The sequence below is a fragment of the Lissotriton helveticus genome, chromosome 2_1 (genome assembly GCF_964261635.1).
Source record: "Lissotriton helveticus chromosome 2_1, aLisHel1.1, whole genome shotgun sequence".
Lineage (NCBI taxonomy): Eukaryota > Metazoa > Chordata > Amphibia > Caudata > Salamandridae > Lissotriton > Lissotriton helveticus.
The window spans coordinates 535,572,217-535,595,713 of NC_136059.1; the positions used below are offsets into that span (position 1 = coordinate 535,572,217).

The following is a 23,497-nucleotide window of genomic DNA, read 5'->3' on the forward strand; positions in this document are numbered from 1 at the left end:
CACACAACTGCATGCCTTTGTGTTGTGGCTGCCCCCCTTTTGTTGCCTGTGTCCTGAGTGAAGCCTTGCACATGTTGCCATGCACCAAAGATGGCCTTAGGGAACTAAGACAGTAAAGTATTGTGCACTCTGGGGTCCTGAATGCTGGGTAATACTATTTTCGTCACTGTTGTTTCAGACATTATACCTTACCAGCTGGAGGTATCATGACCCAAAGCCTAGTAGCCACAGGGGAGGGGCTTGAGTGCCTGGCCTCGCACCCTCACTGATGACCTACCCTTTTGAGTAGCACCATATTTGGATTGTGTCGGGTAGGGCGGGGAAGGTTCTCTTTGAACTGTTTTCTTTTTATTGAATTGCATTGATGTGGGGAGTGGAGCAGCGTGTACTGACTAGCCACATGACTATGTTTATATTGGTTGGGTGGTCACACTGCCCTAGGGGATAGGGGGGGAGTTCAAGAGATTAGAAGTTCTTGGTTGTGGGTAGGAGTTTAGATATGGATTTCACTCTTGTGCGTGTGCCCTGCCCGGTGGTCAGATATTACTCGCTGTTGGGTTTTGTTTGTGAGAAAGTACAAAATGTGTGTGCATTTAACATCTGGCTGTTCCTGCGCTGAAACTGATTACCTGGAATGTTAGGGATATTGCCCGGTTTGAGAAACGCAGGGGTGTCCATGCCTATTTAAAACGGTTCAAAGTATCTATTGCGTCCCTCCAAGAAACACGTGTGAGGGGGAGACTATATTCCTTATTTGCTTAAACGCTGGAGAGGACACGTATATTCTAGCTCATAATCATGATATGCCTATGGGGCACTAGTTTGCGTGGCTCCTGGTATCTCTTTGTCGACCTGGAGGGCTGTTATGTTATTTTGTTTGGAACCCGCGAAGGCAGAGATATTTGTTTTATTAATGTCTATGTTCCAAATATTGACTACCCGGATTTTTATGCTTTGGTCACAACAGCAGCTTCCCCATACTTCAACACACCTGTTATACAAGCTGAGGATTGTAACTGTGTCCTGGGCGGCATATTGGATCGTGAACGCACTGAAACCACCCAGAGCCCCATTCAACCGCAGAGCTTCACGACATGATACATGGCTTGTGTGAGAAGTTGACGTAGTATATGATGTCCACTAATTAAAGTGGGCACCTTGCACCAGTCCAAACAACCCTTAAGGTCATTTAAGAGGTCAAAGATAACCTTAGAAAGCTATCCAAGTGGTAGCTGTGGCGAGCATCCTTCAGGCTTAGTCTTGAAGGAATGTTAAGCAACTTGTTTTACCAGAATGCAACCTTATTGTATTTGTTAAATTAAAGGAGAACCACACAGTAGTTATACAAGTATGTATTTTTTATTGTAACACACACTAAATACCTAACAGTATCTGCTACACGCAGATAAACACAAATCACACAATACTGTAGCACAGAAACAATCATAAGTAGCACTAATACACAGTGGGCTCCAGGGGGAGACTTAACCATATACTAAAATAGTGGTATAAGAACAACGACTCGAGTCAAGACAGTGTCTAGACGTTGTAGAATCGCTGGGACCCCGAGGAACCACGCAAGGTGAGTAAGTAGGGACCCCACGGAGGATGGGTGCAGCGTGAGAATACGACTGCGTGCTACATACGATTTAGTGGGAGAGTCGCTGTGGCCGTTTTAAAGTTTAAGCACCCTTCCCAGTGGATTCCTAGGAAGCCCTTTGGGTCATAGAAGGTTGAAGAGCCACCCCACCCATGGATACCATAGTACCAGAGTTACCTATTCCAGGGAAGCCGAGTGAATAGGGCTGAATTAGTGTCGAAAACCGCAGTCGATCTCAATGGAGGACTTCAAGGAAAGGCCACTGCTGGAAAGAAGAAAAGTGTCCGTTGGAATCCAAAGATGGATTCTTGTTGAAGATTACCTGAAAGCGGAGGGGACAGAGTGTGGGTCACTCAGGAGTGACCAGGGACTCAGTAGACGAATGCCCACTGATGTCGGATGCTTCAGGTGTGATGATGAAGACACTGACTCTACAGCTGCAGGGACCAGGAGACACCAAGGACGACCAGGAGCCGGAAAGGAGCTGTCACCCGAAGGATGTCTAGTGCTGAGGGGTCAGTGTCCGGGGGAGCACCAATGAGCCTTGGCAGCAGCAACCCACGAAGAAGGTCCAGGAAGGTTACGGTTTGGCCCAGCAAAGACCAGGAGACTCACCACAACAAGGGGAGTCAGGGCAGGCCTGGAGAAACCAGGGTAGCCCAGGAAAAGCAGTGTTGACCCTCAAGAGGACCCACAGACCGGAGGCACAAGAGTTGCGGGGGGACCTCGAGTAGATTTGAAAAGCAACGGTCCACGGAGCACTGAGTGCGAGGAGGCTGAAGGATTCCAGTGAGACTAATCAAAAACAGTGTAACATCCAGCAAAAAGTGAGGGGTAACCATAAGAAGCAGATCCTACTTTCCTACAGCTTGCACCTCTAGGATGCTTGGAGAGACCGACATCCAACTGAAATGTTTTTCTCCTGTTACACCCCTGTGACCAACACCCACAGTCTGCTTGATTACTGTTTTCTCTCCGCTTATCTGGTACCCTCTGTCCATGAAGCCTCCCATCAAGCCAGATACCTATTGGACAACTCTCTGAGCCTAGTGAGCTTCGGAGGTCCACCTGGACTTTTAGCAATCCCTTTCTGGCACCTCCGCACTGAGGCCCTATCTCTTCCCCCTTTTGGGGAGACCTTTACTCCAATGCTAGAGCAGTATTTTGCCTACAACTGTGGCTCGGTGAGCTCTAGGGCCCTAGATTGGGAGTCTATGAAAGATGTCATACAAGGTGCCTGTATTAAGACATCTTATGGGGTTCGTCGGCAGCTGGAAAGTGACATTGATACACATGAGTGGCAATTACAGAGATTGGAGGTGTTATTGCCTTCTCAGCTGCTACAACTACCGGTGTGGCGGGCGCTCAGACCCAAACAATTGGAGGACTGGGCCAGACTTTTAAAAACATACTTACATGGCCTATCATCGGAGGCTTCATATAGAAGGTGATAAAACGTTTGTGTTGTTGGCCCAGTTGGTCAGGCAGGAGGCTTCCCGGGGTCCTATCCTGACTCTCTACAAAAACTGTAGGGACTCTAGTCTGTACTCAGAAAGCTATTAATTATGTTTTTCACGCCCATCTCTGTAATACCTATGCTGAACACCTCCACAGTAACTGCAGAAATTCCTAGCAGAAAATCCCCTGCAGAGTCTCCTCCCGGATGATAGAGAGTCCCTGGATAGTTCACTCTCCAAAGAGGGGATGCTTTGCGCAATCTGACACCTAAAGCTGCGAAAACTCCAGGTAGCGATGGTTTATCTTGCAGAGTAGATGACTGTCAGGCTCTTAGAGGTATATGAAGAAGCACTGCATATTGGTGGCCTACCTGCCACTATGTGAGAGGCATTAATTGCGATGGTACCGAAATCTGGTAGAGATCCCACGAAGGCGTTGACATACCTGCCAATATCACCCCTAAACTACTTAGTAGTGTTCTGGTGGCTCGCCTTCTTCTATTGCTGCCTGGCTTGGTCCATATTAACCAATCCTGTTTAATCCCAAAACGAAATACTCTCCATAATCTCAGACACCTAACTCCTGTTTACCACGTTTAACAGCTTCCTGACAACACCTATGCACTAGCTCTGTTAGACATAGAGCAGAATTCGGTTGTCTAAGTTGGACTTACCTTTGGCTTATGCCGAGTACAATGGGCTTTGGCCCTAAATTGATTCAATGGGTCCGCCGCCTTTACTCACCCCATACCTTATGGTATATGTCTAACCTACCTGCCTTTAGAGAGGCGCTCAACTCACATGTTTAAGGCAGTGCTTAAAAGGCTAGCACCTAAGGATCCACTGGATGAGTGCTAAACAAATAATATCAATCTAAGAATCAAAAAATGGTTCAGGGCATCCTACAAAGAAAAATAACATTTTCTCATTTAAAGCACTGCTTCTTGCCTTTTGATGATACTATAGGTAAGGCAAAAACATTTGATTTTCAGTCCTCCTGTGGGAGTCTCTTAGCAGATCAGCAGTGTTTTACAACTGGCTATACTATTTTGCCATTGCTCTCAGTCTATTTATAAGCTATTGTGTGGGGTCTGAACTCATGATAGGACTGACACAGCACTCATGTATCCATCCAGACCAAGGTGCCAAATATAGATACTGGGTAAGACCCTTAGTCCAGTTAGTCATTGTGATTCAAAGTGAAAGGTGCCTTGGCATTGTACTACATCTAGCTGTAACTACGTGTGATTGATTGAAAACAAAAAAACTTGAAACTACCTCTACTGAATACTAGAATCTTGTGAACCCTGAACTTGAACACAGAAATACCCTTCTGAGTAGTCTTCCTCGTTAATGAACTACTCCCGTTAAGAAAAGGTTCTCTTAAAATACTTAGTTTCAAGTGCCTTATTAATCAGGAACTGGTTAGGATGCAGAATTGTTTTTACCAATACTATTCCATTACAAATTTGAGATATGCCAGTTTTAGTCCCAAAAATTCCAACAACTGCTTTGAGTAGTGACTAGTATTTCCTGGCCCTTCGGTCCAAAGATTGGAACACTTTGGCACTGCAACTAAAAATTGCCAACCCTCATGAGTTCGGAAGTACTCTTATTCTCATGTGGTCACGAATGGCCTGTTTTGTTTCTGCATGATGATGTGTCTACAGTGAAAAACTGTGACTTGTTCATCGCAAAAATAAATAGTGCAGAATCACTTTGCAGTGAAAAGCAAACACTCTAGCTGTGCTGCTCTGTAAATAATTCAGCTCGGCTGATTTATTTACAGGTGAACGCAAAACAAGGCACTAGCAAAGTTATTGGCTGGCCTCACATAATTTGTTCAAGCAGGAAGCCCTAGCTTTTAACCAGGGATTCTAGTTTAAATTGTGTGCACTGCATGGATGTTGCCTTTACTTTCCCGTTTAATACCAAGGATGCTTTAAATTTAATTGCTTGAGGAGCTAAATTAGTACACTAGTACATATCAAATGTTATATCAGGTTAACGCAAGAATTCTCTTGTGTTCATTCATTGCAGTTTGACTTTGAGCATTGCATATACAAGCAGTTAGTGGAGCCAGTAAGAGAGTGAGTAGTATCAGTGGAGATGTAAAGGGAAGGTTTGGACTTTGCCAGTGGGGTAACTGGTCAGCAGTAGCTGGGAAGTGGGCGGCTTCCTTCTAAGAAAAATTTCTGGGCCTTGCAGTAATTATTTTATTTTTGGAAATCCGGCTCTGACAGAAAAACACACATACGTTTTTCCCTGAAACAAACCGGTATTGTAGTTAGAAATTGTAATAATATCTTACTTAAAAAAAAAACGTAAGAATGAACGGAGAAAACCAACGGTAAAAGGGACATTAGTTGGGTAAACATGTCAGTTAAAACACACTATTTTAAATTAACAAAACTACTGAAATTCACCAGTTATAGTTATCTTAAGTAACTGTAACTCGTGCCTCCAACATGCATAGTGTTGACATCAATGATAACATTTCAGAAATTGCACTGGTGTTATCAGTGACGTCGTAGAACATGTCATGAGTGATGTGATATATGAGGTCATTAGCAGGGAGTGGCTGTTAAATCTGCCCCGAGGATAGGGTCCCCTTGGCTGAAAAAGGCTAGGGGAGATGGGCTGCGCACCCTCCCTCCCCCAAAAATGGAATCCACCCCATGGGATGTTGTTTCCAGAGCCGAAAACCGGCTCAAGCAGTGGATCCTCACCCCTCCCCAAACAAAAAATGTTGTACCAAACTCCGGAGGACATAAAAAAGAAAGGGGAGGGTGGTTTAGTGCCATAGATGAATGAGTGTCATGAGTGTTGTAATATGTGAATTAATTAGCACTATCGACCCCGGGGAATGGTGTCCCTGGGGCCTAAAAAAGGTGCAGGGAGGGGAGCCGCACAGCCCCATCCCAAGCAAAACAATTTTGCAATGAATAGCTGCGCCCCTACTCCCAATGCCTTGGCCCACCTTGGGGGACATTAAAAACAAGCATTTGCAATGCAATAGCTCTCGCATTTGCAAGAGCTGGAGCTATTGGCATTGTAAATGACAATGCCTTTTATTAATTTGTTTTGAAAACCTGCAAGCAGTGCATAAACTCGCAATTTGTACGTATAGTCCTTGCTTACGAGAAGCAAGGCTGGCAGTAAAAGATACTGCCAGCCTCGATTCTCATAAGCAAGGACTATAAGTACAAAGTTCTTGTTTATGCACAGCTTGCAGGTTTTCAAACTCTTAAATAAAAGGCATTGTCTTTTACAATGCCAATAGCTCAAACTCTCGCAAATGTGAGACCTATTGCATTGCAAATGCTTGTTTTATATTGTTTTTGTCATTTTCTAGAGCAATTCTGTGTTCGATTGAAAGTAATTTATGCTTGTAAGAATCACAATTCCCTGTGATCGGTATTAAAACTAACAATGGAGTCTAAACCTGTTCTATGTACACCTGACCGAAATGTATACATGATAGCTACTTTTTTGTAATGAAAATGTTTACTGCAAGGATGTGGTTGCCATTTTAGGCAGACACATGTTGTTGTTTTTTATATGTTTTAAATGTGTGGCTTATAGGTGGCATCAAAAATACATTTACAAAATAATCTTCACACCAGCTGCCTTAGTCAAAATTATACATTTTAAACTTAAGGCCTTTATCTGATGGGGTGACACACTAAATTAAAAGTGAATGATATTAACTGGACAAAAAATGTTAATGGAAAGGAGCCAACACAGTCCGATTCCTTACAATATTATTATGTTGCTAAAAAAGAAGCGTCAGAGACATAAAGTTCACTTCAGCCAACCCAAGAAATAGAGGATGGAAACCGAATGTAGAAGTGAAGAAAAACGCATGAATATGGCTAACATTGTAGAAGTAGTGGCTGCCATATATCACTAAATCCTTCTTAGGGAGTGACATACAATCATGAACCAGAAGAGATTGTAATCACAGGTTAGAATAAAGTGGAAAAAATATAAAGGACACAGATTCATGTTTGTGTATCTGCATAATGCTCATTGCCTACTGGTGGGGTCACCAACTGCACAGAATCAACTCGCACAGAGGTGCAAAGATGCTTGAGCATGAAAGTGCCATAAGTAATTATAATCTGTCTCTTGCAGTAGTAAATCCAATTATCGATTTATATACATATTGATAATAAATGACAAGTTGTGTGTCTATTTGTCTTATATGCTGCTATTTACTTACGTTGCTGAATTAAGACCCACGCACTTCTATCCCTCTAAGTGGAAGTTTCCAATGAATTTTATTGTAGATATTTTAAACCTATAGTCTTTATATTGCATGGTTTTATCCGTGTTTCTTTTATGATCTGCTTTCGTAAGATCGAATAAAGATTAAAGTGAAACTGAGTAAGACAAGCTGTGTGTTTACCAGCAACAACAAACACAAGATACAAAAGCAATGTGATGCTGGAATCCAAAAGTTTTCAAAGTGGTGTAGAGCACTGTAAACAGATATCAAGGTTACAGATGAATTGTCTTCAGCTTATTTAAGGTCATTTTACTTAAAAACTATTTAAGAACCTTTGGTTCAGAAAAACTATATGAAGTATAAATCTGGCTTATTTCCATTAGGTGTTAACCCCTGGGCAAAAGGTGTAGGAGCACTAGGACCCAAAGTTGTCAATTCTCTCTTGCTGTGATACAAGATGGAGACTATGTTTTGTTCTTTTGCCCGGGCTTGGAGACTCCGAGGTTTAAATATTTTGCTTCAATATGACAAGCATTTACAATGCAATGGTCTCGTCTTTGTTAAAGTTAGAGCTATTGGCATTGCAAATGTTATTGTTTTCATTTTTTTTTTAAACCAATAAATATATGGTATTGTCATTTACAATGGCAATAGCTTAATCTCTTGCAAATGCGAGACCTATTGCATTTGCACACACACACACACAGAGCCACACACAGACACACACAGAGCCACACACACACACACAGCCACACACACACACACACACACACACACACACACACACACACACACACACACACACACACACACACACACACACACACACACACACACAGCCACACACACACACACACACACACACACAGAGCCACACACACACACACACGTGGTGGTGGTGGTGGTGGTGAATGTGGTGATGAATGTGGTGGTGAATGTGGTGGTGGATGTGGTGGTGGTGGATGTGGTTGTGGTGGTGGTGGTGGTGGATGATGTGGTGGTGGAGGTAGTGGTGGAGGTGGTGGTGTTGGATGTGGTGGTGGTGATGGATGTGGTGGTGGTGGATGTGATGGTAGTGGATGTGGTGGTGGTGGTGGATGTGGTGGTGTTGGTGTATGTGGTGGTAGGGGTGGTGGTGGTGGATGTGATGGTAGTGGATGTGGTGGTGGTGGATGTGGTGGTGGATGTTTGGATGTGGTGGTGGTGGTGGATGTGGTGGTGGAAGGTCCCAGAAGCAAGCGTTGATTGGACAGTATGTTTACTACCTAGGCCATAAATCATGCTCCCTGCTCTGCTGTCAGGCTGGCGGTGAGTGGGACGCTGCCCTTATTAGGAGCTCTCCTTTCCAGGTGGCGAGCCAGCCCAGTGCCTCCTGTAAACCCTGATGACAGGCTCGTCCTCAAGCGGACGTGCCTTTCTCTGTAAACACGTCTAAATGTTGTCGTTAAACCCAGCACTTAGTTATGCTTCTGTGCCTTTTGAAGAAGGCATCTTACTCGACTACAAAAAAACAGCCGCTCCTGACTGGTCATTCTGGCGCCACGAAAGTGCCTCGCAGCTTTAGTTATAACGTCACATACAGCACTAAAATGACCCTTTGGGAAACCTGAACGTTTACCGCACCCGAATTTCCCACAAAGCAATCGCAATGTAGTGCGTCCTAGGGGTGCGTGCAACCCGCTGAGCTACAGCCGGCAAGCACAATGTGATGCGCCGCACCCTTGCATAACGCCACACGCGGAGGGTGGGGGGGGAGTGCAGCCGGTCGCAAGAGTTTTAACAAAGGCGGGAACCCGGATCGAGACCCGCCGCATCCCGCGGGTTAGCCACCCTGCCCGGACTGTTCCTTCAGCCGAATGCAAGACATCCCTGCCCCCTGCTCTTGCTTCGGATTGAGCACCCGGAGTTTGTCCAGCGAGATCGCCGCAAGAGAGCATTAGTTGACAACATTGCCAACAGATGGGCAATGCATCCAGATGCGTACGGCCAGCATTCACCAACACGGACCCCTGTGGCGCAGCCATGCAAATGCTCGCGCGGCGTGACAGGGGCCCGCACTCGCCAGGGTACCAGTCAGTTCACCCCCCTCCCCCACAACTACGCGATTTCATGAGCCCTCCTGCCCACCCCTCTCACCCGGGTATCCAGGAGGGGCGTCGGGGAGGAAACGAACTGGAGGTGTGGAGTATAATGGGCGGCAGATAGGGGGGGTGGAGGGCGGCACCGGAACAGGCTGCCCCCACCTAGCTCCGGACTGACCACCAGACAACGGTGCCACCCGCACGGCAGGGTGACCTCCGCCCAACCGTAGGCCTCGGGACCTGCCCCTTAATAGACTACCAACGCGAGCCTGGTCCCTCGCACACCCCAGCTTCTGAAAGGCCAATCAAGCACGCTATCCCACGACCTCGGGGACAAAAACCGAGCCGATTCCCGTCATGTCTAGGGTCCCCCCAGAGAACCCGCCACAGTCTCCGCAATTCCCCCCGGCACCCGCATTATGCCCCAGGCGACACCGCCCTCGGGATCATGATGGGGAGCCCCTGTGCATATCGGCCAGTGCACGGGTGCGCTGCTTCATGGAGCCCCCTCGGAGCAGGCTGCTCCCACCCCTTCCCACCCCTCCCCTTCCAAAGCGCAGCCCGGAACACAGGGCAGTACACCGCTCTCCGCCTCATAGGAGGACAGGAAAAGGGGGGGGGGGGTAGTAGTAGGGCATACTGCTGAAGTAGCAGGAACAGCAAGGGACATGTGGACAGACTTCCCCTCCCACAACGCACATCCTTGAAAGTCTTTTGCAGCTTGACTTGGAGGCGGCACCTGATCACACTGATGCACAGAGTTCTGAGGGTCGACTACCCCAGATCTTTATATAGGGTCGGCGTGCCTTGTACACAGACCTAGATGCCCCACTGTCTGATAGGGTCTGATCAACGGCATGAAAAACTGGTTTGGAAGGTATCGGGGATGCACACATTTGCTGCTGGGCCTCGAAGATCAATGGAAAGGAAAAAAGATGCAAGATAAATGTCTGCAGTTGGCCCTGCTATTAGCAACAAGTACATAAAAGGAACAATCGAAAGCGTTCGCCATTTGTCACTAAGCCCCGTCTTTTTCGGAGTGGGGGGGCGTGTTTTTTAGTTTCTTTCTCCCCTCTTCTCCATCGGCTGGAATGTAAACAACGGGCGTGTTTTTTGACTTGTTGTTTACATTCCAACCAATGGAAAGAGGAGAGAAAGAAACGAAAAAACACACCCTTCAATCTGAAAAAGACGGGGCTTAGATGGAAAGACAAACCTCTTCCCCAATGGCTGGCCGCCGTTTAGGAAGCCAGCCAATGGAGAAGAGGGGCGGGTTCAAGCCTCTCTACTAGAAACATAAAATCTCTCCAGCGAGACTGCGCAAGCGCAGCCTACGCTAGCCGAGACCTAAAAAACGCACTTGTGTGGAACATATGAGGGAGTGTTATTTTTATGTTTAATTCACCATCTGCAAGAATTTGCTATTGCCTGAAGTGTTTCTTTATGTTCTTTTTAAAACTATAACCAGGGACTATGTACCCTTTTAATAGTTCCTTATAGCACTTAGCATGCGCAGTTAATTGCATTTGCTGTTTGGAGTGACCTCGATAATGGACCTATTTAATGATACCTTCTTGGGTTACAGGGAAGGTTTTATGTTCTTTATAATATATAGGTATTGGGTATTTTTATGTCCCACAAGTTTTTATTGTGATTAATTGCTCTTATGAATGTAGTGCTTCTGTGGACAGACTACTTTTTATGTTAAAACAAATAAATAAATGTGATACTTGGTAAGATTGCACAGTAGGTTAATGCACCCGCTGCAAAGTTCTGTGAAACTAAAAGGCACGGACATCAAGTCAAGCAGGGACTGTTTCACTGTTTTGAAATGATAAAACGAGTACCGCTAAACTGGGATAACCGCAGCTGGGATTTACAACTCTTCCAAGATGAAAACCTGTGAAAGGCAGGATGCTGGAATCGGTAGTCCGAGTAAAATAGGAATGGGGCAGTAGAAACCAGGGTGCGGTTCTTGTGCCAGTGAACAGGGTGATAGCGGTGGTCACTAGTGCATGGCGAGGAGCTGGCATGGTGACCTATGTGACGCTGGCAGGACGGGCGCCAATGAAGAGGGAAGCGCTGGTACCAAGAGGTAACGAGATGCTCCAATGGCACGGCTGAACTGTGTGAGTAGGCGCAGGCAGGTGTGCGCAAAAAGAACACTGCTGGGCATGCTAGTGAGCTGCAACCGGTGGCAGTGTTGATGAAGGGAAATCGCATGAGACACTGGTGGGTGCTGTAAAGGAGTGGGCCGGCGTGGGCAGGATGAGAAGGTGGCACCAGTAGAGCATGAGAAGAACAGCTGGCACAAGGAAATATTCTGAGTGTACACCGAAGGGAAGTATAGATTAGCAACAAAAGGTAGCTTGAGGAGGTGGCACTGGTGGAAAGGCATTAGTGGCAGTGTAAACTGGCATGGGTGGATAATCTGAGGAAGAGGCATGAGAGGGCAGTGCGCGGAGCAAGCACTCACGGGGAGAGCTGCCACAAGGCGAGTTTGCACCCACTGGTAGAGTTGGCACTGCTGGGCAGTGTGAGAGAGCGGCGCGGAGGGTTGTCTGGACTTGGCAGAGTTATCGGGGCTGGACAGCACCTGTCTTGCCGCTGTGCATCATTTCTCACATCGTTCTGACCCTTTCTTCAGCAGCGACGATTCCACACACAACATTTCCCAGGCGCCGGAGCAAATCTGCCTCAGTACGCTGCACTCAGCGCTCACTTACTCCCTACCTGCCGAAGAGAAGGTGGCGCGATAGGTGGAACCCTGCGACCGTCAGGACAAGGAGATCACTGCAGCGAGAACATTAACACAGGCTGCTATCTAATCAGCAGAATAACCCAGACAGGAGTGTCATAGACTGACTGCAGAACAAGAGATATATTACATGCTAGGCGTGAGGCGTTTGTTTGCCTTCAGCCAGAGGCCAATGCACGTCCCTGCCGCCCTGCAGCGCAGGGGCGTGGGGGAGACAAGCTCTTCAGAAGCCCCTTAACAAGTGAGGGACCCTCATTTAGCCAAAAACCAATGAATATCGTGACGTGAGAGGCTCAGGGGTCCGCCCCTCTGCACATTCAGCATTATCATCTTCATCAACGCCATTATTAATTCTAATGACGCTGAAGGGGCTGAAGAACTCAAATATATTTATCAGTGGAAGGAAGCAGAAAAAATGGATCCAAAAAGCAGAAGCCAGCGAGGGGTGCGCGCGCCATAGCGAGCCGTGGTTTCAATATCGCGCTTGTGTCTGGGCAAGATAATTGAAACCACATGGCCTATTGGTGTCTATTACGCGCACCAAGCGCGTAATAGACACCAATAGGCCCTGGGCGGAGCAATGCTCCCGCCTTTGGCCAATTGCGTGCAGTCTTTTATAAAAAAAGACGCACGCAAAGGCCAATTGTGGGCCACAATAGGAAAAGCACACGCACAAGCGTGTGCGATTCCTAGGTCAGCTCTCAAACCCTGTTTTTCACATACTAAAGTTCTCGCACTGCGCGAGCAGTCCTGCGCACTGCAACACTAGGCGCAAGATCTAAAAAGGAGCCTGGCCTTTTTTGTTGTTTTTGTTTTTGCTTTTTCCAGTGTAATTTTATATTGATGGCGCAAGGGACTGAGTCTGAAAATGGCTGCAACTACTGATTATTATTATTATTTTTTTTTAATTAAAACAATTTTTTATTTTATTCCATCAGTTAAACATAACAATCAAGTACAGTCTCATCCAGTTACAGTTCCGCATGAGCGGTATCTCATGTCTGTATTTCTAACATCAGAACAATACACATAACAGTAGAGCATATTCCTGATCAACCAACTACTGATTTGTTGATATGGTGGCAGCTAACTAGATCTTGAGATCTGACTGCTCCGTGGCCTGATATATACATATATTTTGAATCTTCATTTCCGATTTATACCAAATTACAAAAAGCATGCTTAAAAACGTCTAGGAAAGCGGTCATTTGAGGTGAGCAGATTCAGTGTTGCTGGTGTTGTAGGGTGCTCTATATAGCCCCTGCCCTTCCACCCGAACTTGAAAACCACCCAGATTTCTCTCCTTTCTTTTTTGTAGATGGCTAGATAGATAAATAGATATCAGGCCTCGAAAAAGTATAACAATGTTACTAGACTTGCAGGGATAGTAACTTGAATTATCTACTCGACCTAACTGTAATGTACTTGACCCATAACCTTGTCTCATTATGTCATCCTATGCACCTTTTTCTTCCTTGTCACAAATGAGCACCTTCCAATGAGATTTCAGCATTCCTACTGTACAAAAAAAACGATTTGGTTGGATTTAATAGGCTAAATGTTTGCTCCACGCATAATAAGACTCAAGCCCACATATGGGATGCACATGACCCCTGACTCGCCTCTTAGTTCACTAATAATATTGCCATCAGGGCAGGGGCAGGAATGTTTTTCAGTTCATCTTTAAAAATGCACTTTTTTTAATGTATTTTTATTAATTTAACAGAATTAAAGGTCATATGCATTGTTCGGTCAACATTTTGGCAGGTTAAACAGTATATTAAAATCATTAGGAACAATAAACCAAGTGCAGTCAAGGTATTTCTAAAACCGCTCTCCCGTGCGTTGCATTTCCATTACTACCGATGGGGAAACACTTAGGTCATCTCGATATACATTCCATTTGCCCCATTTTCTGTACCCATTTCTTTGGACACCCTCGCGATTATATAAAAACTGATATTTAATAAATGTTTTATTTAAGCATGTGGGGTTAGTGCACTTTCATTTACAGACCGCACATTTTCCATTGCAATGGGCAAACACTTTCCCACTAACATGCAGTTTTACCTATAAAACTATATAGTGGATGTACAATAATCTGTGGGAATTAGGTTTCAGCAAACATATTTATCATTTGCACATCGCCAAGTAAAGTATTCTGATATGTTTTCATCCTATTGAAATATTTTTTATGACACAGAATTACAGAACAAGGGCTTACACAACTACTGAAATGTATTTTGAAATATTTGTACAGTTCACTTTCTAGTCATCTAAATGGGTTGGAATAAAACATTGCATCCTAAAGCCTTTTATTTCACGCTTTTTGTACAGCGCGTTTGTCAGACAGTTCACTTTACAAAATCCCCGAACTTTGCAGTCAGAAAAAGAAAGGTAATTGTCGATGTAAACTGACAGAGTGATCACTAATCTGCAAGGGGGGGGGGAAGCAGTATTCACTGTGGAGGGAAGCTTAAGTGGACTCACCATGAAAATGTAAGAACTAGAACTGGCTGTATTTGCGAGTGTGCTGCCCTTGAGCCAATATTGTTCAGACATCACTGTGTCTCTGAATTACCGATTACTTAATGGGCCTTCATATCGGATATGGCATTCCGTAATGCAGCTTCTTGAAACAATGCACTTAATGGAGTAGTCAAAAGAGGTAGTTTACCTTGAAGATCGAGGTGGGGTCGAGTCATTACCCCAGCGAAGTCGATTAAGTAGTACCCCACAGTGTGATGACTTGCCATGAAACCGGCACTGAAGAAAGCTGACAAGCGTCTGCCAAGACGTTTCACATCTCCAGGGGCTATGCGCAACAGAATTGGTAGAGAATCAATCCACTTGAGAACTAAAGCTTGCTGTGTCAGACACATTCACATTTATGAGTGGGTATTGGAATATATATATATATAGATAGATGTACATATCAATATATCCTTATTCTAAAGACCGCTTTAGGCATCACCTTTTCTCATTTAGGGACTATTTTGACCATCGGATTTATCAATTGTCATCAACCTTGTGCCCCATGTCTTATATAGCAAAACATATCCGATAATGTGAGGAATAAAGACCTCTGGGATTAACCCAATAGAGAAAGGCAGTTTTAGTCTAGTTTCCGTTACCTCCGTCTTTGTTGTCTCTACATTACCACCTTTTATAAGCTTGTCCCTCCCAGATCCCAGTGCCTCTTACTATTGGCAGCTCTGCTTTTACCAATAGATTCAACCATCATTTTGTCTATTTAAATATACATGAGGTTGCACTTAAATAGTCCGTTTGATAGCCTTTTTTCCGACCGTCACCATTGATCCGTGTTTTCAGGTCGAATCCATATACAATAGATTATTGATACTAATTGAACATTGAAATATGAGAATGAAATAGGCAGTTGTCAGACTAAGTAATCAGGCACGGCTATTTGTTATTCTCAGAGTAAGATGTGAAGGATCCCATGCCTGTTAAGCATTATGTGATTTATATGTATCAATGAAAATGTACCTGAAAGTTATCTCTCTTTTGCAATAATGCCCTTGCAATGCTGGGTATGTTTTCATAAGTAGGAGATGGAGAAGCACATCTCATTGCCTTATTTCTGTGTTCCAGGACATTGCTACTCTTCGAGCATAGTGACCTTGTTGTCCTGACATTGCTCACTGTATTGTTCACCAATTCTGGAGGAGGACCATCAAAGGTATTTCCGTTAATCTCGACAAGTGCAACTTGTAGATTGTTGTGGTTTATTCTACTTTACAAAAGATGGATATCTTAGACTGTTTATAGCACAGTGTAGTTCATTTTTGTTTGTGGGTAATTCATGTAAATAAACTCAGCGGGGACAGGGCTCATTTTCTAGGGTAATATTCCCACTGAGGCCCCTGGGTTGTTGATGTAATGTACTCCATCTGTCAGAAAAATGGGTTGTTGTTGTAAACTGCCGACAATAACAGTGTGCTCCTCCCTACTGCCACCTTTTAGTGTGCCAGCAGGATGCCTGTCCGAAGAAAAAGAAAAGTATGTTATATGGGTGGTTTATGTTCTAAGACTTTCATTTCGAGGGGTCCTGTAATCTTTCATGCAAGTACGCCCGCTGGAATTACCATTACCAAGAATACCAGTAATTCCAAGGACATGGTTACCGTCTGATTACAAGTGAAAACCTGAAGGTCCTCTGAGAAATTACTGGGGGGATCTGTCTTTTAGGGTAGATTTCCCCTATAATTCCTCATTGTTGGGGTGATCTATATTCAAATGGAAAATTCCATACACTGCAACAGATGTTCACTAAAACGGCACCCTCTCCCAAGAACATCTTTTTATATGTAAGGTTGCGACAGGGGATGAAGGAATACACACATAACTGCAAGAACCACATGCACTGGCTCCGCTACAGGCCATATTGAGATGCGACTCGGCTTCACATGTAGTATCTGCACTGTATCACAGTATATATGCCGAACAAGTCCCAGAACTAAGCAGTGCAAAGGAAAGATGGGCCGCGGATACAGGACAGGAAATAACAGATCAACAATGGTCATTCTGTTGTGCACAAACGGGAAAATTTTTCTCTAGTAGTCGTTTGCGAATCATACACTATAAGTTCTTACACTGCACCTACTACAGTCCGGTCAAAATGTACAAGTATAGATTGCGGGACAGTGATAAATGTGACAGATGTGGGGCGGAGATGGCAGATTTTCTGCATCTTGCCTGGGAGTGTGATCGGCTACACAACTATTGGTGGCAGATATTCTTGGCATTAGAAACGATGACGGCACCTCCAGTTCAACCTTCACCTTTAATAGCTCTGATTGGCTTCACGGAGAACATAGCCGTAGGCTATCGATGCTTTGTGTCACTTGCACTCTCATTAGCTAAACGCAGGATAGCATGTAGGTGGGGGCGGGGCAGGGCACCCAAGTTTAAAGATTGGGTCAGAGATATGATATTTTGGCAGGACCTAACCCTCACATATGCTGAACTCCTTCCATTGACATCACGGCCCGGAGACATATGAGACTCCCTTAAAGCGTATCTCCTCGGACACCCTATAGACACCACGGACACTACACAATTGCATTAACGCACACAAGATACATGTGGACCTAGAGCTACAATGAGGCAAAGCTAGAACGTAATTGACTGGAGGACGTACTGTATAACTGATGAGTAATAATGTCTAGCTGTAGGCCTATGTATATCGGAGTGAATTGTATACTGTCATGCACTTTGTCATCATGCAGACGATATCAGTGTATTTCTACCCAAGACATGTATGTATTTTACTGGTTTTATGTTTCATCATATCAATAAACAAAAAAATTCAACTAGTTCAATATCAGTTCTACACCATGAATCCCTCATTCATTCTTCGTTCTATGTCACTTGTGCTGCCAGAAAACTGTGCTCCTTAACTCTGCATGTATTTTGTGGTATAGTTGTAATGTGTTATTCCAAAATTACCTTTTCTTACTACTCCTTTTTTGCAGACTAGAGGAGCAGCCTTTTTCATCATTGCTGTAATTTGCTTACTGCTTTTTGATAATGATGACCTCATGGCTAAAATTGCGGAACACCGTATCCTTTTCTGTGAATGTTGGCAGAATTTAGAGCTCCACTGTGCTTGAACTGTATTTTAATTTTAGCTTCCTAATTCATGTCTTCAGTCACAAAGAATATGTGTTGGATGACTTCATTCAAGTTTTCAGTTGTCATTATTAACCTCACAATACCTAAAAATCTGAACAAATATAAATAGTTTTATTCACAAAAAAAGGTGCTGGTGGGATTTGTTTGATTTTAGAGCCTGGCAGGTGTTTTTATTGCTGAGAAGAATAGGGAGAGTAACTAGACAGGTAGTGGCTAAAAGGTCCACGTAATGAATACAAAAAAATTCCTAACTATTGTAAGGGAAATTTCCAATTCTATGAAAGACACAGAGGCGAGGATCATGTGTTCTTTCTTTGCTTTATTAACACCGCAGCCACAAGGAACATTAACATGCCAATAAACTGTCTCTCCCATGAACACCAGGGAAGGTAGAAAAAAAACATCCAACGTAGCAACCAGTCAGTATTCAGTTAATCATCATATAGTCCCCTTGTCAATGTTTAATCCCCTCTTTCTTCATGCAACGATCATCGTGTCATCCAAGTCTCCTACTCTTGTTTAGAGGTATCAGTACCTGTAGAGACAAAGAGTGTATAAATAGCAGAACCACCAATGGCTGACATAGCACAGTCACTTAGAAAAGCCTCATAACTGAGTGAGCAAGCATGGACATTTTACAACATTATATGCAGAAAGTTATTACTCACCAGTAATAAAAAACTACTTATTAAGAAACTGTGGTGGGATATTCTGGTCTCTGATCAGTAGGTGGGAATAATCTTCACCTTTGTGTCCTTAATCAAATTGAAAACATTCCTTTACGATAGCTAGGAAATGTTGTATTCTGTGTCTGGACCAGAGGCAAGGATTATGCTAGTTCAAAACGTTGTACTCGCTTTATAACGTCCTTGGACAGACTGCCCTCTGTGAGCACCTCTGGAGCCGCAAACACAAAGTCCATCCTGGAGGGAAAGAAACCACCAATCTTCCCACTATGCATGTCTGCCTTGGCCTTGGACCAGCCACTATGAAAACCCTAGGGTTCAACATTAATTTGATAGAGCCCTGAGCCTTATCTACGGAATTGTAGATGGCCACGAATTTCCCTCAGCTCTTTAATTAAGGGGTCCATGAACAGGACCCCTGCCTCTGAATATGCTAGGTCTCCCAGCTTTGGATCAACCTTCATCAAAAAGGACCTGCGGCACAGTTCAGATATAGCAAATTTGTCGCTGCCCAGGAAAATAATGGCTCACTGGGCCCAACCTGAGAGCACATCTTGGAGAGTAGGGCGCCCTGATGTTATGTTAAAGAATCTTGTAAAGTGCATAGTTACCCAGAAACAGGCTTCCCAGTGCTACTAGGAATCAGGAGGACAAAGTGCATTGGTTAAGTGAAGAGGTGAGGCTTCAGTTGCTTCCTGAAACTTGACAGATTACCATTGGATCTGAGGTAACTGGGCAGGGAGTTCCAGGGCTTGGACACGAAATATACAAATGATCGAACTATGCTTCTCGCTCTTTTGATTCTGGGGGTAGCCAGGAGGGAGCGATGTTTGTTGGTTGTTTGCTCTCTTTTATTATTGTATGGTGTAATGAGGTGACCAAGGATGTGTGGACCGTGAGCATATTTTATCTTGTGCGCAATGCACAAGGATTTGAATTATTTTACTCTCCGGCAACCAGTGAACGCTTGCTAAAGCCGGACTCACTGATTGTGTTTTTTGATAGACCCAGCAGTATTCGGGCTGCAGCATTTTGAATAACATGTAGCTTCTGAATCACATATGCAGGACTGCCTAGGTAAAGAGCGTTACCACAAGTCTTGTACCACTACTTTCCAAGTATCCACAGGGAGCCCTTTGATTGTCTAAGGGCTCTCAGGAGACTAAACTTGTTCCTGCTACTTTCTTTACCGGGGAGGCCATAGTTAGGCCTTCATCCATTTCCAGGAAATCTGTCACATAACCGTTTCCCAGTTTTTCTATGATCTTGCTAATGCCTGGGAGCAGTGATATTGGTCTGTAGTCTCAGTCTTGTCTGGGACTTTTTCAGCAACTGGGTAATGATTGCATGCTTCTATGGGTCAGTCCACTTTCCAATCGGATGCTGTAGATAGTTGTCTAGGCTGATATGATAATGTCACCTTCCTGCAGCAATATAGCTATTGGGGCAGCATCCAAAGGACAACCTGACTTGATTGTGTTTGCTGCTGCCCAAATGAAATAATTGTTCAATTGTGGGAAGTTAGACCTTCTTAGCTGTAGCAATCTTTTTAATATTAGGGTTTAGAGCCAAGTCTCCTTAGAGGGAGTCCTATATGAGACTAACTTTCCTAAGGAAAAAGTTAGCAAACTGCTCTGAGCATTCATTAGAAGGTGAGGGACCGTCTCCTGCAAGTTTCGGTTTTAGAAAAGATTTCACAATTGTGTAGATCTCCTTAGAGGGCTGCAGGGACTGATTGATCTTCTCTGGGAAAACAATTTAGAGCTAGCACTGGTTCTGGAGAACGAATGAGATCCTCCAGTGTCAATTTAGTCCTGTCTTTAATAAAGAAGTGGCAGTGTCCCCATCCAGACTAGAGACTGAGTCCTGTAGAGCATCTATCCAGAAAGAAATGTCAAGTTTAGACCAATGTTTAAAAGGTTTTATGAGGGAAATGCTGGAATAGTGTAGGAAACTGGGTTCTTGTTGCAGTACCTCCCCCAGACAGTTTTCCTGGTATTTGATGCAACTTTGACTGAAGTCTACTGGTTTCCTGCTTATCAGGTCACCAGTACCAGTGTTCTTTCCATAGAAATTCACATTTGTTCCACCAATTGGCAATACCTTTAGCAGTCTCAGTAAGACCCTGGTAAACGGTAATCCTGGTAGCTAGGGCATGAGCTATTAAGAGGATCCCTAAGTGCTGCAGCACCAATTATGCTACCCAAATGCACCCCTCACCAAGTTCATGCAATACTGCCATTGCAGGCTGCCTGTTTGGTGTAGACAAAAGTGAAAACATGACAGAACACGGACCTAAATAAAATATTTTGGGGATCCCCTGGCACAAGAAAACCAGAACCTGCCGACCTGAAAGACAAAGAAGGACGTGGAGAGTTGCATCCTACAGGAACTGAAGAGCCAGCAACTGGCCTGGCACCAACCCTGGTAGCCTGCCTGCTGACTTCGACAATTGAACCAAAAATGGACTTGTTCTACACCTGCCGTCTCTAAAGCAAGAGAGACCTACCAGCTCTTCCCCCAGGAACCAGGACCTCCAAGAAGTAGCAGACCTGCCGGCAACCAAAGAGTTCTGTGAGGACTTTGTGACTGCAGAAACCCGACACCTGAAGACACCACTACATCTGCCACTCCAAGCTCGAGTTGAAGTTGGTCAGGGGGTCATTGTGTTCCCCCAGCCCTCCAGAGACCATGTCCACCATGTTTTGCCCCCAGTAATCTCTCCGACATCACCTGCAGCCTCTGCCCACAGGCCTCCCTCTACCACAACTGATCCCGGTAAGAAAACCCGACTTTTAAAGACACCTCTGCAGCTGGATCAAATCTGTCCCTGCATCCCCAAGCGTTGTGAGGCCTGAGTCCCCTTATTGGTTCAACCCAACTGGCCTCCCAGTCCAAGTCGGCAGCCTGTTTACGCGAAGACTGATCCCCAAAGAAGCATTGGGCTGATGCTGTTTTGCACCTCTGCACCCGACTGCCTTAGTACTGCTGGTGGTGTTCTGCTGGTGCTGCCTTGGACCTTGCCCACTACTCACCTTAACTCCTGAAGATTTTTCCCGTAAGTTGCTGTGCTGTACCTGAATGCCACATTGACTTTTCCTCTTGTAGGATGACATTGCAGCCTCTAAAAATGCTTTCTTATTCACTATCTACTGATGCATCTAGTTGCAGAGCCACTGACAGTCTAGTGATGGTCTATTTTATGTAGTCCCAAAAGATGAAGGCCTGTCACTTCACCATGTTGAAACTGAAGGAAGTTCACTTGGATCTCCCCATCCCCAAAGGATGTATGAGCAATTATATGGAAGCTCAAATAATACTTAATTGAGTGCTGGTCAGTAATCTGTATCTAACAGTCATTCACTTTTTGCAATTTCTAAAACATGAAAGCAGACTTCCCTAAGAATGCCTTTCTCAGATGAATTATTAAACATTATATAGTCTGAGACCTCTTGAGTAAGCTGTTAACTCTGTCTTATTGAATTGCCACAGTGGAAATACAAATTGCAGAGAGTTAGTGTCCAGAATCCATCTCTAATTTGAGAGACTTGTGGTTCAACTAACTTCTAATTTTATGTTCCTCAAATAATTTCCTGTACTTCTTCTGGTGTCAAACGTCGTGTTTAAACTAAAGGAGTTCAAGGACATGTCCTCTCCCTTATTTGTGCTCTGGCCTTTTGCTCCTCTTGGAAAGAAAATCCTATGAGGCTCTTCTGCAGTCTGATCTTCATGACCAAAAATGAATAGCCGATTACAATACCTCCGCCTACCAACGTGCAACTTGGCAGGTTGGCTCTTGACTGCTTACAGTGGGGCAGACCGCATGGACAAATAAAAGGAGCTAAACAATCCTTCAAAAAATGCTCCTAAACATTCATTTGAAAATAATGCTGCCTATGTTGTCTCAGCAAGGTTGTACATCTGGGAATATATCAGGAAGAACCTGTTTTACTGTAGCTTTTATCTCTACTTACATATGGCCTTCATTATATTCTAGTAAAGCTTATTTACTGGTTCTCCTCAAGCATCTTATTTCAGCAGGGCAGACAGCAAGGATTTCCCAGAAGGGCTTAAAAAGGTGTCTATACTTTTTTTATTAGTGAAATTAAGAAGATACATCTGGTGACTGATTGACATAATTATCATGTGCATACATAACATGTACTTGCAACGTTTCCCAAAAATATATGACCAACATCGCTAATGCACCTAGTTACAATAATTTTCTGAACATTGCATCATTTTTCAGCATCTCTGGCCACCAATACACGACATACGTGGATTATATGCCTTACTTTCCCATCTCTGTCCACCTGCACATTCTATTTGATCATTCATAATCATCTCAGTGTTATCTCCTGTAGGAACCCTTGACTATGCAGGTTCCTGGTTATCTACAGCTTCACTCTACATTAAGCATAGCTTATGAGGCTGAGGCTTCTTCTCCCTCTGGCTCTCCCGTTTCCTCCCCCACCAGATATGTTTGGTAGTTTCCCCGTATATTTTTAGGTCTATCCCATTGTTGGAGTAGTTCATTATATGCCTCTGATTGTGTATTGCAGTAAAGCATGTTGATGTGCCAAGCTTCCAGAATTGGAGTTGGGCCTCTAGCCCATCTCATCGCCACCCGGCGTTTGCCAATAGCATTCCAAAGGTGTTTATACTTGACAGGTCTTTTAAGACTTTGGATAAGATAGACTTACAATACTTTAATTGGATTTTTATTAACACTTTTGTATTGATTTTTGGAACGCTTGAGTAGCATGTACATTATACAATAGCATTTTATATGATTTAAGAGCATCCGAGGGGTTCAGGCATACCATCGAATCATTTGAAAGGATAGTAGGGAACCATATAAACTTGTTATAGTATGCATGGTTTCATGTTAAAAATGGCTTACAGGTAGAGTACAATGACTTGCAAGACCAATCGCCTGGACTTAAGATGAGTATGGGGCGAGGTCCAAGGCAACAGCACCAGGTCACCACCAGCGGCACTAGGGCAGCCGGGTTTTGTGGTGCAA

The 23,497-nt window shown here is 44.3% G+C and overlaps 1 protein-coding gene across 1 annotated transcript in view; it reads left to right on the forward strand.

Moving 5' to 3' along the window:
* SLC30A5 (solute carrier family 30 member 5) overlaps positions 1 to 23,497 on the forward strand; it is a 311,396-nt gene that overhangs the window by 47,568 nt on the left and 240,331 nt on the right. Inside the window, exons 5-6 of the mRNA XM_078675193.1 lie at positions 15,743 to 15,830; positions 17,626 to 17,713. Coding sequence (XP_078531319.1) covers positions 15,743 to 15,830; positions 17,626 to 17,713 — 176 coding nt within the window. The remainder of the gene's footprint in view (positions 1 to 15,742; positions 15,831 to 17,625; positions 17,714 to 23,497) is intronic.